This window comes from Salarias fasciatus, chromosome 7 (assembly GCF_902148845.1).
Source record: "Salarias fasciatus chromosome 7, fSalaFa1.1, whole genome shotgun sequence".
NCBI classification, from domain to species: Eukaryota; Metazoa; Chordata; class Actinopteri; order Blenniiformes; family Blenniidae; genus Salarias; species Salarias fasciatus.
Window position 1 is genome coordinate 25,170,391 of NC_043751.1, and position 19,822 is coordinate 25,190,212.

The window sequence follows — 19,822 nt, forward strand, 5'->3', positions numbered from 1 at the left end:
AAGTCCTCACGCCGTGGGGGTGTTTTTATTTAACCCTGCAGTGCAGTGAACACTGCACAGAGCCGACGACGGTGTTTCACTCTTCCACACGGTGACAGCCGATCGGGAGACGGCTGCGTATTGTTCTCCGCCCGCTCATTTCACTCGTCTGAAGTTCCTGAGGCATCAACCCGTATGCACGGCCAACCGTAGCGGCCATACGTCAGCAATGTTTCTATTGATTCACTCTTTGTGTTTTCTCTCCTCCCCTCTGCTTAATCAAGACGTGTTTTCAGTCTGTACAACGGAACGTTCAGCCGGAAAAACTTTGATCGATAGGTCGGGTTCAATTGAAACACATGAACGGTTTCAAGAAAACTTGTGTCAACACTTCTTTGTATTTTTCCACACGAAAAGGTTATTAATTATGGTCTGATCTTCATTGAGTATAAACAAAGTCAGTGTGCTCAACCCAATATAAATAGTCAGTAATTTATGAACTCAACAATGCTAATGGAGGCGCTAAAAAAGTAGTTTTGGGATCTATGGCTTTAATAACTTAATGAAATCAACATAAAGTTTAATAGAATTTTTTAGTAATGCATCGATACCACTTTTTTAAAGGATAGTTGCAAGTAAAAAAAATAACCTTCAGGTTTTAATATGCTAGAAAGCACTTAGATCATGGGTGTCGAACTCCATTCTTGCATGTTTTCCATGTCTCTCTGCTTCAACACAGCTGATTGCAATGATGCTCGTTATCTGGCTTTCTGCTGGACTCGACCATTAATCTTCATCAGATTCAGGTGTGTTGAAGCAGGGAGATGTGGAAAACATGCAGGACGTCAGCACGTCAGGACCGAGTTTGGACACCCCTGACTTACATAACAATTGTTTAATGTTTTAGCATCAGTGACTGCCTCCATGGGTAATGTATTTTTCACATTTTTTTTCCATTTTGCTTTGTTCCCTTGTAGTGAAGTGTTCAGAGAACAGACTGGTGAAAACATAAAACTTTCAATATCACAACTCTGTACCCAATTCCAGCCTTTTAAAGTATCGTTTCATGACCACAGATGTGTTTTTGAGTCGTGGTTCATATCATAGCAGTTGCACTTTGTGATTACCGAATTCAAAAAGTTTGAGTAATTCTCAAAAGTCAAGGTAGCTCTACACCTGGCCTAAACCTTTTTTATTTATATATATTGATTATACCTCAGGTTCTCTAACTTTTGACTCCAATTAGCACTTGTTGGAGCCATTAGCTCAAGGATTCACTGGAGTTCTCCAGCAGCACTGTGAATGCTTATGAGTTGTGTTGAAGAAAGAAATGAATGGAATGCATGTTGTTCTGGTATGAACGCATCATCTCCATCTGTGCTAATGTAAGCACATTTTATGACCAGATAACCTGAATTTATATAATGTCACATGTAATTTTTCTTGCAGTTGTTGATCACATGTCAATTCTGTGATAAATCCACCCAAAACAGACTGGGTAGCATATTGATTTTTGCCTTGGAGTTGAGTAAGAAGCAGTAGCTGTCGTGCATCCGTTCTGCAAGACAGACTGAGATCACTTAAATAATTCAGAAAATGCCTGTAAAATCTTATTATTCAGTGATATAAACAGCATGGGATGTTCTTTCCTCGTGATATGGATTACACGTAACGACAAATATTTGCTTGGTAGTTACACATGACACTCTGTGGGTTTGATTGGAAGATAAATAGAGAGACCCTGTGACATCTGTCCCAGGCTCAGATTGATTCTGTCCAGATTAAACCTCCAAATCAGCTGCGGTTAGAATTACAAGCGGCTCCACGCACGCCATGGAGCGCACGCAGTTCAGGCGAGGCTTAGTTCACTCCCAACCTCCGAGACCCTTTGTCCTCTGCTGATTCGGATGGCTCCGGCTCCGGCTCCCTCCCTCCACATAATACACGTGCACGCTCGCGTCACCATGTGCATGCACGCACAGGCAGCTGAAACTGTTGTATAATTTTGTCAGCGCCGTCTCTAAGCTCCCATGAGTCACTGGAAGGGATCAGGCCAACTAAGAGCAGTGTGCCGAGCGATCGGCACGTCAGCCTCGCTGAGTCACTCTGACCAGACTCTCCGTTTCCTCGAAAGGCCATATGCAGTGGATTTACTCAGCAGATTCCTCTATACCGGCGCCGTCTCTATTTAGCAGCGTTTTGTTGCGCCGCTGCGACTCGCTGCAGGTGCGCTGCATCTGCTCTGTCCCCCCTTATGCGCGCCAACAAATTGCCAGTTACTGGATGCAGGTGGGAACGTAGAGCTGCTTTAAAGAGACACAACGAAGCAAAACCTCATCGTCTGTTCTGCTTGCATATATGCCTGACTTCAGTGCTTTGTGCCTCCCGATGCTCAGCACCATATCATTTATGTATGGTTCGGGATAATTCATGCCCTTCTGACGAGCCGATCTCTTAGCGTAGCTGTGACATTTTTTTTTTTTTTTTTTTTTATTAAACACATTTATCTGACCACCTCTCACCACACGGCAACCTGACATAAATGTATTCCATTAGCTGTGGGTAATGGAGCCGAGTGGAGACGAGACGGCCCAGGTGGAGGAGCGGGGAACCTCGGAGCACATACATCAGGCCGTGCCGACGTGCAGATTTGTATAGATGAGCAGAATCATTGACAAGCACGTAAAAATATGCATCATAAGAGCTCTCCCTCTCCTGCTCCCGCTCTCTGCGCAGCCCCAGCTGTGAGTTCATCAGCGCTTGCTGTTTATTTGCATTAGTTTCGTCGCGCTGATTGATGAAAGGAAATTAGCTCGTTTCCAAATTTATTTCAAAAAGCCAAACCCGAATGAAGATGAACCGGGAGTGTTTCCTCAATATGTGCACGTCTGTTCCTCTGCCTCCATCTGAAGCACAACTCTCACAGCTCCCAAAGTGGAAGTTTTGAAAAACGCTCCCGAGTCCATCTCCTTGGAAACGAAAAAATGCAACTTTTAAAACACGCATAAAATGACATATTAAATCAATAAATAGAATGACATTAAACTCATGGTGTCCATTTTGTTGGTAATTCTGTGAATGAAACTCACTGTGTAGCGAGGTCTGTCCTCAGCAGAGACCATCTAATGCTGATGACATAAAAATGGCTTTTCCTGCTCCGTTTATTTCACCCTTTGTGTTTTTTGGTCAAACTACCTCGAGCTGTGTCATTTTTTTACTGCACCTCACAAAATAACCACGTTCTCTGTCCTGCGAGGTGATTTTATTTATGTGATGCTGCTTGTGTTATTTTGAGAAAAGTAAATGTGCTTGAGGAAAACGGCAGCAGAAGATCAATGTTTTGCCACCCCCCGCTCAAACGCTTTTCATTTTTCACTCCAGTTTGGAGGGAAGTGGCTCTCGCAGTTCATCTTTTCTGTCCTCTTCCATAACTTGAACTTCTAATATCATAAATGCCCGTTTTTAGGTCAGCGGTCAAGTCTGAGGAAATCTCTTGTACTGATCATGTTTACTTCTTTGTACAAAAGGTCAGATTTCTTTCAGTTGCCTTCACTGAAGCAGATTTGACCTTTTGGTCATGGACTTGTCCATGTAAATCTGCTCTCATTCAGACAGATGTGGCTGTGAACTTCATTCTTTCATGTTGTATTTTGATGTGGGAGTAAAGACAATGAGGCTTCCTCGCACGGTTCCACATGCATTCACAGAAAAAAAGGCACAGATGAGGGTCGCTCATACCCGAGGTCTAATTTTGACAAGATGTGACACTCGGCTGTCAAAAACGCAGAAGAGAGGAAAAGAACCTGAAGCTGTCAGAGGTAGAACTTTAAAGTCTGGAGGGCTTTTTCTCATCAAGTCACAACTGGACTGTTTCTCATTCCCATTCGTAGTTCAAAAAATCAATGTTGGCCCAGTGGAAGGAAAGTCAATTATGTCTCAAATTATTGAATAAAAGAAAAAAAACAATTGAATTGTTGAATGAAGGTTGATTTTAATCATTCTTGAAGCATCAGAAGAAGTAATAGTTTCTACCACTTTGAAAGTACTGCATGTGTGTGTGCACTTTTACTGGTGACAATACTGTGGACACCTACACTGAATCTGCACTCCAGTTTGACCAAGGACAGCTTCATTTCTTTAGACACACACACACACACCCCACAGAGATCTGATCTTTGGCGTACAGTCAGTTGACCTCGGCACCACTGAGCATTCGCAGATTAAACCAGAAGGCTGAGAAAGACTCGCATCACAAAGAAAAAAAAAAAGAGACTCATGCTGTGATACTAGAGATTAAATTTTTAAAGTATCAAGATTGATAATTGATGAGCACAAACACTAAATCGTGTGTGCCGTTACATGGTGTCATTAATGAATATTAGTTTCAAAGACTCTGGCTTCCAGTGGGAGCGATTAAAGTATTTGAGTGTTCTGGAAAAGATTAAAAGCTTTCATCTCTCAACAATGTTTTTCAAGTAAGATTAGCGGTTTTATTTTAATCAATAAGCTGCTGCAGGAGTGTAAAACTCGCTTTATTTCAGGAGCCACGCATGACCCAATTTCATCTTGAGTATTCCGGGTTCCGGACCGGTTAAACAGAGCCATAGTGTGTGTGTGTCAACTGGTGGCCTAATGGCCTATTGCATTTGAACATCTCCTGTCGACACGGCGGTATTGTTTTATGGTCACTGGCCAGAATTTTGACGGCTTGAGAGAAAACTGTGCCGTCAGGCTGATTTTCATGAATACACAAGACAGAAAGTGAGCTAATGGCCGTTTAGAGAGCGGACGGTCCGTCATTAGAGCGAGGAACTCTGGCAGAGCGCGGAGTGGAGGATCTCTCCAGGCTGGGAGGTTCGGCTAGACGGGTGATTCACCGATTGTTTGATCTTAGTGATTATATATTGAGGTAAAGATATTGCCATTACCGTGTTTTATGTTCAGTTAATGGATTTAGAAATATGGGAGAGTCAAGGTGCAGGAAAAGTTTATGTACAGCATAACAAGTCACTCATCCAGAGCCAGCGGCTTTACGAGGGAGCTCCATAAATCTTCATATGATATTGATGTGTCAATCTCGTCATTGGCTTTACTGTCAGTCCGTCCCGGGGCTGTAAAGATTAGTGGGTCTGTTCACTGTCTGCTGTGAGAGGATGCCCTTGACTGAGCCGGCAGGAGGACATCCAGACGGCCCGAGGATGTCTCAACTCCTGAAGCACGGGGACGTCTGGGGCCGGTTTCCACTGAGCCATGGTGTGTGTGTGGGGTTTCATTTGGTTTCATTCCAAAAACAAACAGCAGCACCAACTTTTTTTTTTTTTTTTTTTTTTCAAAATGTTGCCTTGTAAACTTGAAACTTTTCTGTCTCTTTTCTCCTTTATGTCTGCTCGGATCGTTCTTTTAGGACATCTTCAGGCTGCTTGTGTTTAATGTTTAGTTTGTGATACTTTACTAGCTACATCTTTGTGTGTGTCCTCAACAGATCTCCACACTACGCGTGTCCAGAGGTCATCCGGGTGAGCTGCTTTTCAGTCATTTTGCAATCGTTCTGCTTGATCAGAAATAAAGTGTGAAGTCTGTCAACCCCAAGTTATCATTTTATAACTGAGATAAAGCACACAGTACTTCCATATTCTCATCTGTAGTTCCACTTTGGGAGCAGCTGTCAAATAGTTGCATTTTCAGTGACTCTTTTCACTTGAATTCGCCTCTCGTAAAATCGCCCAATGATTTATCTCAGCTTCATCTGTCATGAGCTCCGCACACCATCCTCCAGTCCGGTCACTTCTTTTCAGCTCCTCTCCAGAATTTCTTCACCACTGCTGAGCAATCACATTTTTAAATAAGCGCTCATATTATTTTCAGCAGCCGTCCTAACCTGACACGCTGTTTTCCACCTCAGGGAGAAAAGTATGACGGGAGGAAAGCGGACGTCTGGAGCTGTGGGGTCATCCTGTTCGCCCTGCTGGTGGTGAGTGTCAGCTTGCTCTTTACTGACTGACATCCACTTTCAGATTCACTCCAGGACCGTGTTTTTATTGCATAACACCGGGGATGGACAATATTGGACATGTTTCCCATTTTCCGGTATTTTTACCGATACTGACAACATTAAATCACAATTACATCCTGATGGGTTTGTAATCACAGCAATGGGAGTGTTGTTGTTTTGTAGCAGCAGACCAAGATAGCAAAATGACAAAACTGTACAAAACAAAGCTCTTCTTTAACATTCTCACAAATCCACAGCTCTACAAAACAAAGTATCCCCCTTAACCTAGATGAATATATCTGAATTAGTGCTGCAGGTTACTTTTGTATTAACTTAATGTGGTTCGACAATGCTTAAAAATATAAATTTAAACTACCAGAAGGTCTCTTCTTCACACTGCAATCATTTAAGAAATTACTCTTAAGACTTTTCTGTTGAGCTAAGTGTGACCTGAATGTAAGGAGTGACCCTGAAGTAACGACAGGTTTCCAACCTGAACTTAGGAAGTTCCGTTTCAAATGTCCACATTTAGATGATCTTATCAGAGAAGAAACGTTTGAAACATTCAGCAGAAAAACTGGAAAGCAGTCTGTTTATTCATTATCCTGTAGCCACACACGAACGCTGTCTCCATAATCAGGTCTATTCTCCAGCTCCGTTCTGTCTGCGGCTCCCCAGCCATGCAGCCCCGGAGCGTTGTTTCATCAACAGCTGTACTGTAGTTCCTGCGCACTCCTGCCACATGAATAATTCATATGAGCAAAGTGAAAGAAGAGAGCCCAAAATAAATACTGTGGTTGACAGGGCAGCGTTTGGCCACAGGCCTTGTGTATTTGTCTTTGTTTTTGTCTCTTTTCGTCTGTCTGCTTGTTTTTTTAAGGATAGTCCTCTTTGTGCTCTCGTGTTGCGCGGGCCTGACGTTGTTTACCATCACTTCTTGGTGACGGATGTTCAAAACCAAAGTTTTCCCGCAGACGAATCCCGTCTCTCTCCCGTTTCATCCTGCCGCCTTGCTGCCAGATCACCATTTGTCTGATTGTGGGAGACATGCTTTCTCCCTGGGCTCACATAATCTGTTACACAAGTTCCACAGCCTACCTCTGTCTCTCCCACCGCTCCCCTCTTTCTCCCCCTCCCTCCGTCTTCCCTTCATTCATCAAACAAGCACATCTGTGAGGTGTCGGCACTCGTTGATGAATGACTCTGATGAGAGAATGCTAAATGAGAAATCTAGGTAATTATTAGAAAAGCCCTGCTTTCAGCTCACCGCTGTTTATTATTTATTTGGCGCCGCGGTTGAGGACAGACGGCTTTAATTGGCCAGTTAAACAGGTTTAGGAAGCAATGTCACTTTACTGAAGTTGCACCGGGAGTTTGAACGATCTTCCCTTTATATATGTGTGGAATTTCTGGGTCAGTCAGGAGATGGAGTTATAGTCTGTGTAGGGTTTATTACCCTTTGTGCTGTGATGGATCTGCTTTATTCCCTTTGGATGGATTTTTTTTTTTTTTTTTTTTTTTTTTTTTGAATGTTGTTCTCAACAACATCAGTCAGGGCTTCATTTACTGCAGCATTCCATCAAAAAGGGACGCTGCTTCCTCTCGTACTCCCGCTCATGCCCGTGCCGTCTCTGCCTCTCCGCAGGGCGCCCTGCCGTTCGACGACGACAACTTAAGGAACCTGCTGGAGAAGGTGAAGCTGGGAGTGTTTCACATGCCTCACTTCATCCCGCCAGACTGTCAGAACCTTCTCCGTGGCATGATCGAAGTGGACGCCTCCAAAAGACTAACGGTGAGTTCACATGTTTGTTTCCCTTCTTGGCTTCTCGGTTATGGTTTTCAGGCTTTTGGGCGAACATTGCTAAGTTTTAATCAACTCTGTATCGTAGTTATTAGGATTTATTGATGAGCAATGACAACACCGTTTGCCTCCAGATCTGGTGTTTCTGGTCTGCTGAGAGGTAAAGTTTGCAAAGTTGTAGATTTCATCCTGTTTGTGTGAATTATTCATTTGTTAATAGTTGAAAGGTCATCAGGTGTGTAACTCGCTTCCAATAAACTTCTTAAACTGACTCATTGTGCCGTTAAGCAGGAAGTGATGTTCAGGTGTAATCCTCAAAAGTGTTTCTGGCAGAAATCCGCCGCAGACGCATCGAGTCCGAGTGAAGACGAGCCTCTCTTTTTTTCTTTTTTTTACTCAGCGGGGGAGATCTAACACTCCGAGGAGAGAGAGAAGGATGGCGGAGATACACTCTCCAGCTAAAGTGTTGTTTTTTGTTCTTTCGTTGTGTTTGCCTCATCCCCGATTCTGTTTGAGTTCCTCCTCAAGCGCATGGTGTGAATACAGCGGAGGGAAGCTGTTTGTGTGCTCTGTGTAGTGAACTCATCACGATGCCAGCCTCCTGCTGCACGGCAGCAGATCACCTTGGAACGGTGGCTGCAGGAGCGTGTGAGAGCGGAGGCGTGCGAAGGGCAGAAAGTCAACCGGAGAGACGGACAAAGGGGAAAGGAAATCGTGAAAGTGGACCGAGATCTCGGAAAAGTGTGGCGTCGTCTCAGGATGCTTTGACACCAGCGCTGTCTGGTCCAGACCAGAGTCAGTTTCAGGGATGATCCGCTCCGCTTGGGCAGGAGTTAGTGGAAAACGACCGAGGCTGAGTCAAGCAGCGCTGGAACTCTGTAATAGAAACTCACCATGTGTAATGTGTCAAATAGCGGATACACCGGAGTGCTCGCAAGTTATTTACTCCTTGTATTAACTCTCGTACTTCATGCACGCCCTCTGCAGGATCTCCGTGGATCTCTGTGAATCACTGCAACAAACAGAACCGTTTCATGTTTTTGCCCGCAAGCAAATGTGGCGACACCACCCCGGGTGGATGTGGCTGCTCCCATTCCCCCACGCCTTAACTTATCTTTCACATTGTCACAGTGACTAAGGGTAAACTAGCAGAAATGTGAAAGAACGCAGTAAAAAGAAAAAGTGAAGATAGGAAATCTACAAAGGGAGAAATACTCATTTGCAAGCGCGCTGACACTGTTCAGGTGAGACACCTCAGATAAGCAGCGGAGCTGAAGAAAGAAGCCTGAGCTGGAGAAGTCAGTGTTTTATTATGCAGTGTGCACACAGCCCGGTTTATTTTTCTGCCATCTCTGGCTGACGAGGACAGGTCACCCTGAGATTTCCTCGATATGTCCAGCAACCTCCAGCAATGTCCTCAACAGAGACACACACACACACACACACACACCTGCTACCTGTCTGCTCTCCTCTCTTGCACAAGGACTCCAAACAAAGCAGTGGGAACACGCTGCAACCTCACCAAATGTCAGCTGGCCTCGTTACGTTGAGCATTTCTGGAGTTTATTGTTGGAACAGGTGTGTTGTAACGGTGGTTTCTTCTTCATGCCCGTTAACGCCGTTTGGCATGTTGGGCAGCGGCAAAGGATTTTGCTTTGTTCTGTTTTTGCGACAGGAGTGTTTAAAAAAAAAAAAAAACAGGATTGTTAGTCCCAGGCTGAAACCAAAAACCTGCCAGGACAGTCGATCCTCAGGCCTCTGCCCTTTGACCCACCGGTAGACAAACTTCAGTTTCTTAGGGTCCATTTCTACAAGGTTTTCAACTGAAAATGCAAAACTGTTGTTGCGTTTTGTGTGTTGATTTTCATGACAGCGAGGCTCAGAGCCGATGAAAATCGTGGGACTTTTTGAAAACATTCCAAATGATGGAAAATGCACAAACCCTCAGCGCACCAACCACTGCAAGGCGGAGATCCTTTGCTGTGAATGATGAGGAAGCGGAGCATTCCTTTTTAGTTTTGGATTATTTCTAATTATAATGTTGACAATAGCTCGATGCATCAAATCAATCTAATCGGTCCATATCTACTGGCTGAGCTCCGCCCTGTCTTCCTTCACTTTCTGTTAATTAGGTTGTGGCTCGTAGATGCACACAAGTACACACACTAAGCCGAAGCCCCCTCAGAGTCTGAATGGGAGGGCACGTACCCCGGCTTAAGGGGGCTTAGCCCAATAAAAGCTTTTCTCTTCATTTCCTGACTGTGTAGTCGGGGGTCCCGGCGGCGGCCGGGCCGGCCACCTCAACACAATCATCTCATCTCGGCGGTTCAAATGAAGACAGGAGCCCCGGAAAGATCAGTCTCCTCCTGATACCTGGCTAATGAAGAGGATCGGATAGCTTATTATATTAAAGAGCAGTTCATCACTGCTAGATAATACTCTCCTAGGGAGGGTGTAGATGAAGGACTAGTGTGAAAAAAAAAAAAGAGGAATGGCTGTGTGTGTTTTTTGTGTTGAATGAAGAGAGCGTGAGGGGATTCCAAACTCCAGTTCTTGTAAAAAAATTTAAGGCACTGTTTACATGACTTTTCATTTAAAAACGCATCGTTTTTGTATTTTCTTTCAGAAAAGTTCCACATTTACACAGCAGCCTAAACGCTAAAAACGATGGAGTTTTCAAGTTGTGCCACTAGTTGGTGCTGTTCTTTGTTTTTGAAATGAAACCACACGTACCAGCTGCAGAGATCAGAGAGAGAACTTTTTTTCAAAAAGTTGCTTTTAGTGACTCTGAGCACCGTTGTCGCGTAAACAGAGAACCGAAACGCAACAAAAGTTTTGCTTTTTCACTTAAAACCTGCTCTAAAACGTTCACAACTTTTGGACAAACTTTCAGTTTCATAGTTTTAATGCTTCCAGTCACCAGTCTCGGCATGCATCATGAACCTTCTGAAATATTACAGGTTATCATCTTTCCGCTCGCTCGTCTTTACAAAAGCACCATTTACTCCATTTTTTACGAGGTTCTGGCGTCTTTCCTTCTCTCCCATCGTCTGTACGAACGCGGTGGAGGCGGAACGCGAAGCCAATGCCGTTCCAGCTCCTGCTGCTGTAACGGAGGTGAAACAGGTGAAATGGTGTCTGTAATGGGCCAGGTGACATGGTGAGACTATACACAAACTAATGAGGAACGCGCCGTGCTTCGATTACAGAAGGCTGGCTCAACGTCACACTGCACACTTCCTCATTCTGTATGGATAACTGAAAGACGGTTTTTGCTTTGGTGCTGATGTTGAATCTTGGTGCATAAAATCTGGTTCAGTGTTGATTCTTCTGAAGCCAAAACAAAACTGTTAGTGAGGGAATTCCTTCTTCATTTATTGTCTATTTTTCCTTATTTTGAAAGGTGGGTTCACTGAGAACGGATTCTCATTTAAGTAACGACCTGGTCCTGGGCAGCGATTATACAGAAAAACTGAAGTTAAAGTTTTCTTATTCTTGTTTTTCCAACCTGAAGCAGCTCAGTCTGATGTTGAGTTTGCATGTTCTCCACGTTTTTCTCCATTTATTCTGATTTCTTCTTTTCTGTTTTTCCATATATAATCATCATCTAAAAATTTATTCTTTTTCTGTAATTCTGTTTTTGATTCTTCTGACAACGTCATGACAATCACAAAGCTTATGAAGCGAGGTGTGATATTGCTGCTATGCTATGATTTTTAAGAAAACGCCTTCAGTCAGGCCCTGGTTACATGACAGTAAAACCTACATAGCGTTTTGAGTGTTTGATTAAATGACAACGGTAATCGGAGCCGAAAGTGTGACACACACACACACACCAGAGCTCCGCCTCCCGATAAGAGACGGTGATTGGAGTTGCTGTGTGTGTCTCCCGTGGTTCCTCAACAGCAGCATGAGCAAATTAAAAAGTCCCAGCAGTGACATTGATCCCTTTCTCTCCTGGAGGCGGCGGAAACACTGCCCAGTGATTCAAGCCGACATCTTTCTTTGTTTCCCTTCTGCCCACCGTTTGTCTCTGCTTCTTCTCTTTTTCTCGTCATGCTAACAGCGTTGGTGACAAAGTGGGCACATTAAACGTGCGCCGACAAATGGTAGCATTTAGAGAGCGAGTGTGTGTGTGAGTAAGAGAATGGGAGATTCCCTTCAGAGCGGAGGGCTTGGCAGGGTCAGCGGTGTGTGTGAGGGAGATAATACTCTCCGTTTATTGCTCGGCTGTGTTACCTCTGCACCTCTCCTTTCCAGCATTAATATTTGAAAGCCTCATTATTTACTTCCACTCCTCAACCTGTCCTGTTTTTTTTTTTCCTTTCAGCTTTTAGAAATCCTAAAACATAACCAAATATTTTAGTCATTTGCTTTCACCTTCATGGGTTTCGCTGTTGTAATTTGATTAGTCTGACCCGTGTTTTTCTTGTGTCTTTTACAGTTAGAACAGATCCAGAAGCACACATGGTACATGTGAGTATTTCCCTCCCGCCTCGCTCCGTCTGGGGTTTTAGACCTGAGGGGAGCTCCCACATGAAAAATGACTCTGGGTTTGAGCTCCAGACACAGGAGTCCGTTTAGGCAGGGCACGACTCCACTCTCGGGGATGTGAGGGTGAACTGGTAGTGCATGAAAGAGGATGTGCAGCAGATAGTCAGAGGGCGGCAGCGGGTGAAAAACCCACCGAACCTCAGTGCACACACTGTTTAACATGAGTGTTCCTGCCTTTTAAAAGTAACATCAGTCTCTCAAGAAAGCTTTTTTCATAGCAGAGTGAGGTTATTGCTATCAGTGCTGTGAATATAAATCCAAAACTCCATGTAGTGTTTTCTTTTTGACAGATTCATCTTCATCTCTAGCCATTTTTACCCCCACTGCTTACAATTTAATGCAAATACTTTAACTGTGTATGTTTGAAGTGACATAGAAACATGTTATACTATGGAATCACTAATTTAGTTAAAATATATGATTTATTTGGTGTAATTATGGATCTAAAGCTAAGTTCATGTAGAGATGAACTTCATTTTGAACAGATGAATCACCAGGGCCCGGGAGATGACTGAGTGATGGCTTCTGATCATGCAAACAGACAGCGAGAAACGATAAGAGGGATGAGAAGAGACAAGAGCTCAGAGGGAGAGACTGACGTGAAGAAACAGTCCAGCTGTCTGAACAAATGAATGAATGAATAAAGGTGTTCAGCAGATGAATAGATCTCGGTTTACCGTGTGCCTAAATATTAAAACTTGTAATCGGCATTTAAAGGGTTATTTAATGGTTTGATTTGTTGATGAGCGTCCTAACAATCTTTAGCAGCACTTGAACAAACTGTCATTACCACACCCACCGTTAATGCTTCGTTATGCGCTCCTGTCTGAATTTAATGCAGTCAGCGACAGCGGCCCTGCAGTCAATCTTCACATTAATGAGGGTTTTAAATTTTTTGTTTCGGCTGTTTTATAAAGATCACCATGATACAATGCGATTAAGTTCAACATCCTGGCAAACTGCACCCACCAGAATGAGCATAAAAATGAAATAATATCTCTCTGAATGGCTTCAATAAAAAGTGTGCTGTACGATTTTCACAAAGGTTTGATTTACTGATAATATTGCGATTTCTTTATTCTCCCCGACACTGAAGTGAAACAGCGGGACGTGGGTTTATGTAGTCACCGTGAACGTAGTTCATGAGTTCACAGCCACCAGGAAAATGGCAGTTTGTGTCATTTTAATGGCTGCCTGTGGGGTTTCTGCTTCACACGGTTCAGAAAACCAAAAGGAAAAACATTAAGGCGAAGAAGTGAAAAGGAGAAGCATATTGATTGAAAGCTCTCTATATATACTGTATCTGTCTGAGTGTATCTGCGCATTTGTAGGAACAGAGACGTACAGAAATCCTCCCACAAATAAAGTCAACGTAGTTCATTCACAAAATAATATCAAACGGTTGCTCGTGTGCTCCTGAGACAGGTGAAGAGAAATGGGTGGCGTAGAGACGGAATAATGAGGGAACGTTTGAGCTTCGAGAGGGTTAAAGTGAATGCAGTGACCCCTGTGCACCAAACCAAAGTGTGTGTGCATGTGTGTGTGTGTGCATTCAGAGGGGGGAAAAACGAGCCCGAGCCGGAGCAGCCCGTCCCCAGGAAGGTGACCATCCGCAGCCTGCCGTCCGCCGACGACATCGACCCGGACGTCCTGGACAGCATGCACTCCCTGGGCTGCTTCCGAGACAAGAACAAGCTGCTGAAAGACCTGCTGTCAGACGAGTGAGTCAAACTGGAAGAAAAGGCAGAGAAAATGGATAAAAGACAAAGGGAAAAGCTGCAAAAATGCAAAACATTTATTTCAGCCTGATTGCCACGATACCGCGATATCCTTTAAGTTTAAACTTTTTCTTTGTCATTTTGCAGAGTATACATTATGAAACTGTCTATATATCTGCTAAAACCTAACATTTATGTACGGAAATTACTACAGTCTCAGCAAAAAGCCAATTTTAATGAAACTTTCTGGTGCAAAATACTTGCATTTAAAAAAAAAAAACTCAGAAAATCTGTATTTTCCGTGAAATGTTTATAATTTGCTTAGCGGGTTGTTGGACCAAATTGGAGCCTCACGTGGGCCGGTTTTAGCCCACGTTCCTTATGTTTGACACCCCTGCTCTTTTAATTCTTACTGAATATTGCTCACGATTAGTATAATAGTGTGACATGAAGCAGGGTGTTTTTCGTGATGAGCAGCTTTTCCGTTTCTCAATCAGTTTGTCTGATAATGATTCAATATTCAATATTCATATAGTAATAATAATATGTTCACTGGAATGTAAAGCTTTTATATTCGTGTCCTCGTCTTACTCGAGCCTAATTTTTCACTGAACCTCGCAGGCCGTTGAGGAAGAGGAGCAGTGAGGAGATAATTGTGTTGTGTCAGTCTGTACACTCGCCCCAGCTCTTATGAAGCCCTGTGAAGCTGTCACTTCACGTGTCAGAAGCTATAGATCACTTAACTGTTATCACACTGCGCTTACACGCCTCGCCACTGGACACACACCCCTCCAACCCGTCTCGCTCTCCACCGCCGACGAACGTGCTCCCGCTCGGGTTCTGCAGCTAGTATTTGAGCATCGTGTTTACGTGGCGATGCCCTGCAGTCCGACATGGTTTTTAATAATATGAGCATACAGATGCAGTTTTTAATCAAATTTCCCTTCTATTTTACATTTAAACTGCCTTCCCCGTTTCATATTAAGCGAGCATTGCTCCATCGCCGTGCCCTCTCCCCATGGCTCCCCCTCGCCGGCCTTCTCCTGGGAGAGTTTTGTAATAGCGCTGGACTGGAGGGAAACGTGCCGTCTCTATCTCCCTTCGCCTGGTTCATTTTCGCTGAAGTTGCAGGTCCTTGTCTCTTTGCCTCCTACTGCTTTCCAATCTGTCTTTATTACGGAGGGCTGATCCCCGGGCGTTCTGCATGGAGAGCGCAGGCCTAGAGGCTAAAGATATTAGATTTTCTGATTCACGCAGAAGGAAAAGGTTCGACTCGGAACGTTTTGGTGCAGTCTGCGGCTATCTTAAAATCTATATATATTCATAATGTTTTACTTTGGCTTAATGATCTGTGAAAGTAAAGAGTGGTTTTACTGATGGAAGCTATTTATTAAAGGACATCAATCATAGTGAGAGTGTGAATCATTTCCTTCCTTCACAGTCATTCTGTCAACTCTTTTAAAATCCTACCGCTGGTTTCCACAACGCTGAGCGCTCTTGGAACAGAATATATACATCTCAGTTCCCCATGAAGCATCCGGACCCCTCAGTGGTCTGGGACAGGTCTTACTGTGTGCTTTCAGAACCAGAACCAAACAAACAGAAGCAGCTTTAAGTTCACTTCCTCCTCATGAGTGGAACAAACTTCTCGACCTCTTAAACTCAAACTGGGCTGAAAACGTCATCTTTCACTGCCGCTTTCTTATGATTTTAATACATTAATAACATTAATAATCATTCAGATTTTTCACTATTCTAAATGCATTTTTATTAGCTTCAATTTAAATTCAGAACTAGTTTTTTTCCTGTTAATTCCCTTTTGTCTTTTGAATGTGCTTTTATTCTCTGTGTCTTGGTTTATTTCTCTGGTTGTAATGTATTTTTAAGTATTTCTTTGTGAAGCACCTTGGATTAGCCTCAGGTACTATGAACCTGCCTTGTCTTCCAGTGACAACCAGGAGAAGATGATCTACTTCCTCTTACTGGACCGTAAGGAGCGGTACCCCAGTCAGGAGGACCAGAACCTCCCCCCTCGCAACGAGATCGGTGAGTCAAATTAGCTGATATTTAGGGATGAATCTACTAGAACACAGACTGCGGTATGTGCTGTGATTATTGAGAAAGGACCGTTTTCCCAACAAGAGTTTGTGAAGCGAGTTGTGAAAGAGTGAAGAGTTTTCCAAGCCGATAGCAGCAGGGTGAATAGTGCCTTATATGAGGCTGGTCTGTAGATTGTTTCCATAATCTAAGATTGAGAGAGCTGTCGTTTTAACCAGAAGCAGTTTGAATAACGTGTAAAGGAGGATTTGATTTGTTAAAGAAGAGCAAAGTGGGATTTGACCTTTGTGAGCAGGTCTATCCATCTTCGGTGTTGTGGGGCGATAACAATGCACGAGAACATGCAAGAATCAAAGCACCAGGTCTGCTGGCAGTCTTTTGGTATGCAGCATGTTTAGAAAAACATCTCAGATTGAATGCATTGTTCAATTCATCTGCTAAACAGCAAAACAGCAGTCGGTGCGACAACACGGCATTTCCAGAGTTCCCTCAGTGTCCGGCCCACTCTCATTCTCCCTCTGGAGGAAAGTGGATCAGCTGCAGCAGGAAAAGCTTTCTGTTTATTCTGTTTCTGAATGAAATGTAGTAGCAGAAATAGAAGATGTCAACAGGCCAGAGATATTTTTTCCCCTTTTGGAAAAAAAACTGTCACTTCCAGCTGCTTCGGTTCAGAAATTAACTGATATTCGACCATTTTAACAGCAGCACAAGCCAAAGCGAAGCGCAGATTTCCACCCACAGAAATCTCAGCAGAGACAGAGAAGCTGTACTTAAACTTGTGCCAGGGTTATTTTCTGACAAGAGGAGGAGTGTGTGTGCATGCGGGTGTGTGTGAAAGAGAGATACTGACATTTTGATGAATAGACTCCCTCTTCAGTGAATGTGATACAGTCAATACAGTGACCATTAGTTGAAGGTCTGGGAGGAAACCATTACTTATTCACTCTTAGTTAAATTGTCAGTGTGACTGGTGCTTTGCTCAAAGAGTCTTGTGCACGTGATGCACAAAGCGTCTCACCAGCTCAGAAGTCAATACGGTGTCGGTGTGTCGTTCAGATCCGCCCAGGAAGCGTGTGGACTCCCCCATGTTGAACCGTCACGGCAAGAGGAGACCCGAGAGGAAGTCCATGGAGGTGCTGAGCGTCACGGACGGCGGCTCGCCTGTGCCGGCCCGGAGAGCCATCGACATGACGCAGCACGGACAGAGGTACGCGCCGGGCCGAAACGCTCCGCGAAATCAATACCGTCCAGGGGGGTCAAACACGAGGCCCGTGGGCCAAAACAGGTTCCAGTATAAGCCGACAGACCAACAGGCAAATTGTAGAAATTTCAAAGGAAACATTGATTTTCAAACAAATTTCTCAAGAGTAGTGGACACAACACAACTGTGAGACCTGAGCCGAGATATCGGCATGAAAGCACGCTGGCTCAATGCCATCAGGCCAGCCTCAAAGTCGTGCTGTCAGGGTGAGTTTGTAAAAACATTCATAATCCGACAGCGTTTTTGGATAATTCACTGTATTTTCCTCCAGAAGGGTTCAATAAAATTTAATTTAAATGTTGACGTCGTAGTCATGGTCAGTCATTGTTAGCAAAAATTACATTTTTGCCAAGTACACTCTGTGTTACATCAACAAAAAACTAGATTTAAAGGTTAAAATTGGACTGTGTATATATATAGCTTCTGAACTAAGGAGTTACATGTTGTTAAAGAGGCAAAATGTTGATTGGATTTTGGAGTTTAGATGACAGTGGAGGTCAGAGGCACTGAAATGCAGCTTTTTAAAAATAACTCCTGCAAATGACAGAAACACTGCTACCTTCATGTGCACCTCTGCCGTCACAAGTAATTCTCCTGTACATGTTCATTAGATGGACTCATACGATTGTCCATGTACTCCGGTTTTTAATGTCTCCAGAGTATTTTACTCTTCATGTGTGGTTTTTTTACAAAAACCAGCAACACTGGCTCGTGTCCCAACATGAAAGCTACAGGTGTTCCCACCGTTCTCGTGGAATTGGACATCGTTTTCAATACATTGTTGTGTAAACTGCAAACTTCTCCAAATCCAAAATTGCAAAAATAGAGCCTAAAAAGTGTTTGTCACCCCTGGAGTCCGGGGTGGTGGGGGGGTGGGGGTGGGGGGGTCGGGGTAATTGCTCTGTGTCTGCTGGAGGGTCTCGGGGTCCAGCGGTGGTCCAGGACCGAGACTGACTCTGCTCACTTTGTTTCCTGTCTGTAGTAAATCAGTTTACAGTAAAAGCTTGGATATTCCTGACGCCAGTACAAAATGCAGCAAAGAAGAAAGGTACCTCTTCCCCCCCGCCCCCCTCACGTTGCCCCCCATACCCCCCTGTGTCTCCCCCTCCTGTGGCGACGTTCAAGATGCAGCGCTGCTTTCTGAAACGTGTACCTTCAGGTTTCTTTACAGTTCTATTTCGGTCGGACCAACAGGATGAGCTTTTAACGTTTGACTGAAAGAAACTGCACCAGTGATCCCGAGGCGTCGCGCCTGCACCCACTTTTCCGGCGTTAGCTCAATTATCTCCCCTCCTCACAATGCCAGTGCGTTGATAATCACTTCCTCCATACTGTGTCCCACTTTTCCCAACACTTCCCCACTTTCAGCAACGCTGGAGTGGAGCCAGAGCCACACCCCCACAGGGCACATTCAAAACCTCTTTCTCCAGCAAGCAGTACATCATCATCATCATCATCATCAGGCCACACGCTCCTGCTCAGAGGCGGTGACGTTTGTGACAGCGGGGGAGATTGAATCTGAGGGGCTGATAACCCGATCTGCCTAATGGTGGGCAGATTGGCAGAGTGCAAGGGGAAGAAAAAACTCAGAGAGTGCACGTAATGGATAGAAGAAATGTATGTATAGTCATCAAATTGAATATCCCTCTGAATGTCAGAGGCATTAATAACGTCTTACAGTTGGTTGGGCTGAGTGAGGACACTCCAGAAGTTTGAAATCCATTTGGAGAAACACTTGCCGCCTAATTCCTCCCGTCCTCTGAATTCACATTCATCTTCCAGTGTTTGGCTGCCTCCGCTCGGCTCCTCCATCCCTCCAGGCGATCCCAGCCTTATCTCTTCTTTATTTAAAGGTTGCGTTAGTTTAGAAGCTGCCTCCTTCTGCCCTTCACTCTGATTCATCTGTTTCAGTCATGACTGGAATCCTGAAAGAGGCGGAGAAGCTGCGGCTTTATTAAACATTAGTGATAACCCGCTTCACGGTATCATTATTAATTCATTCCAGACGAAAAACATACAAAGCACGGATGTAAACAAAAAGAAAAAGAAAGCATTTGTATGAATTTAAGTATATCTACACCATTTTACACATGCATTCATACATGTATTTACTTATATACACAAATGCATGAAGTAGTTTATTAAAAAAGCTCAGATAAGTAAATCTATATTTTCTGAAAACACATTGACACAAAATAATCTGTATCCAAGTATACACACACACGCTTATATACATACACACATCTCATTCAGGAAGAAGTCAAGCTTTTCAAACCTTCTCTAATATTCAATAGTTTGTTTTTTAACGATTTTGTCCAGTTAAATGTGAAGAAGACGAATCTTCCTCATATCATGTAAAATCTCTCTACTGTTTCCATTAAAGCTCCCCTGCATCTTCCTTCGGTTTGTTTTGCTCCCTATCATTCCTCATCACCTCTCTGTCTCTCCGTCCCCTGTCG

The 19,822-nt window shown here is 43.9% G+C and overlaps 1 protein-coding gene across 2 annotated transcripts in view; it reads left to right on the top strand.

The window, feature by feature from the left end:
- Positions 1–19,822, top strand: part of brsk2a (BR serine/threonine kinase 2a) — a 169,786-nt gene that overhangs the window by 134,610 nt on the left and 15,354 nt on the right. For both annotated transcript variants that reach the window (XM_030095534.1, XM_030095533.1), the window contains exons 6-12: positions 5,462–5,495; positions 5,882–5,950; positions 7,617–7,763; positions 12,217–12,248; positions 13,883–14,047; positions 15,993–16,090; positions 17,159–17,309. In XM_030095534.1, coding sequence (XP_029951394.1) covers positions 5,462–5,495; positions 5,882–5,950; positions 7,617–7,763; positions 12,217–12,248; positions 13,883–14,047; positions 15,993–16,090; positions 17,159–17,309 — 696 coding nt within the window. The remainder of the gene's footprint in view (positions 1–5,461; positions 5,496–5,881; positions 5,951–7,616; positions 7,764–12,216; positions 12,249–13,882; positions 14,048–15,992; positions 16,091–17,158; positions 17,310–19,822) is intronic.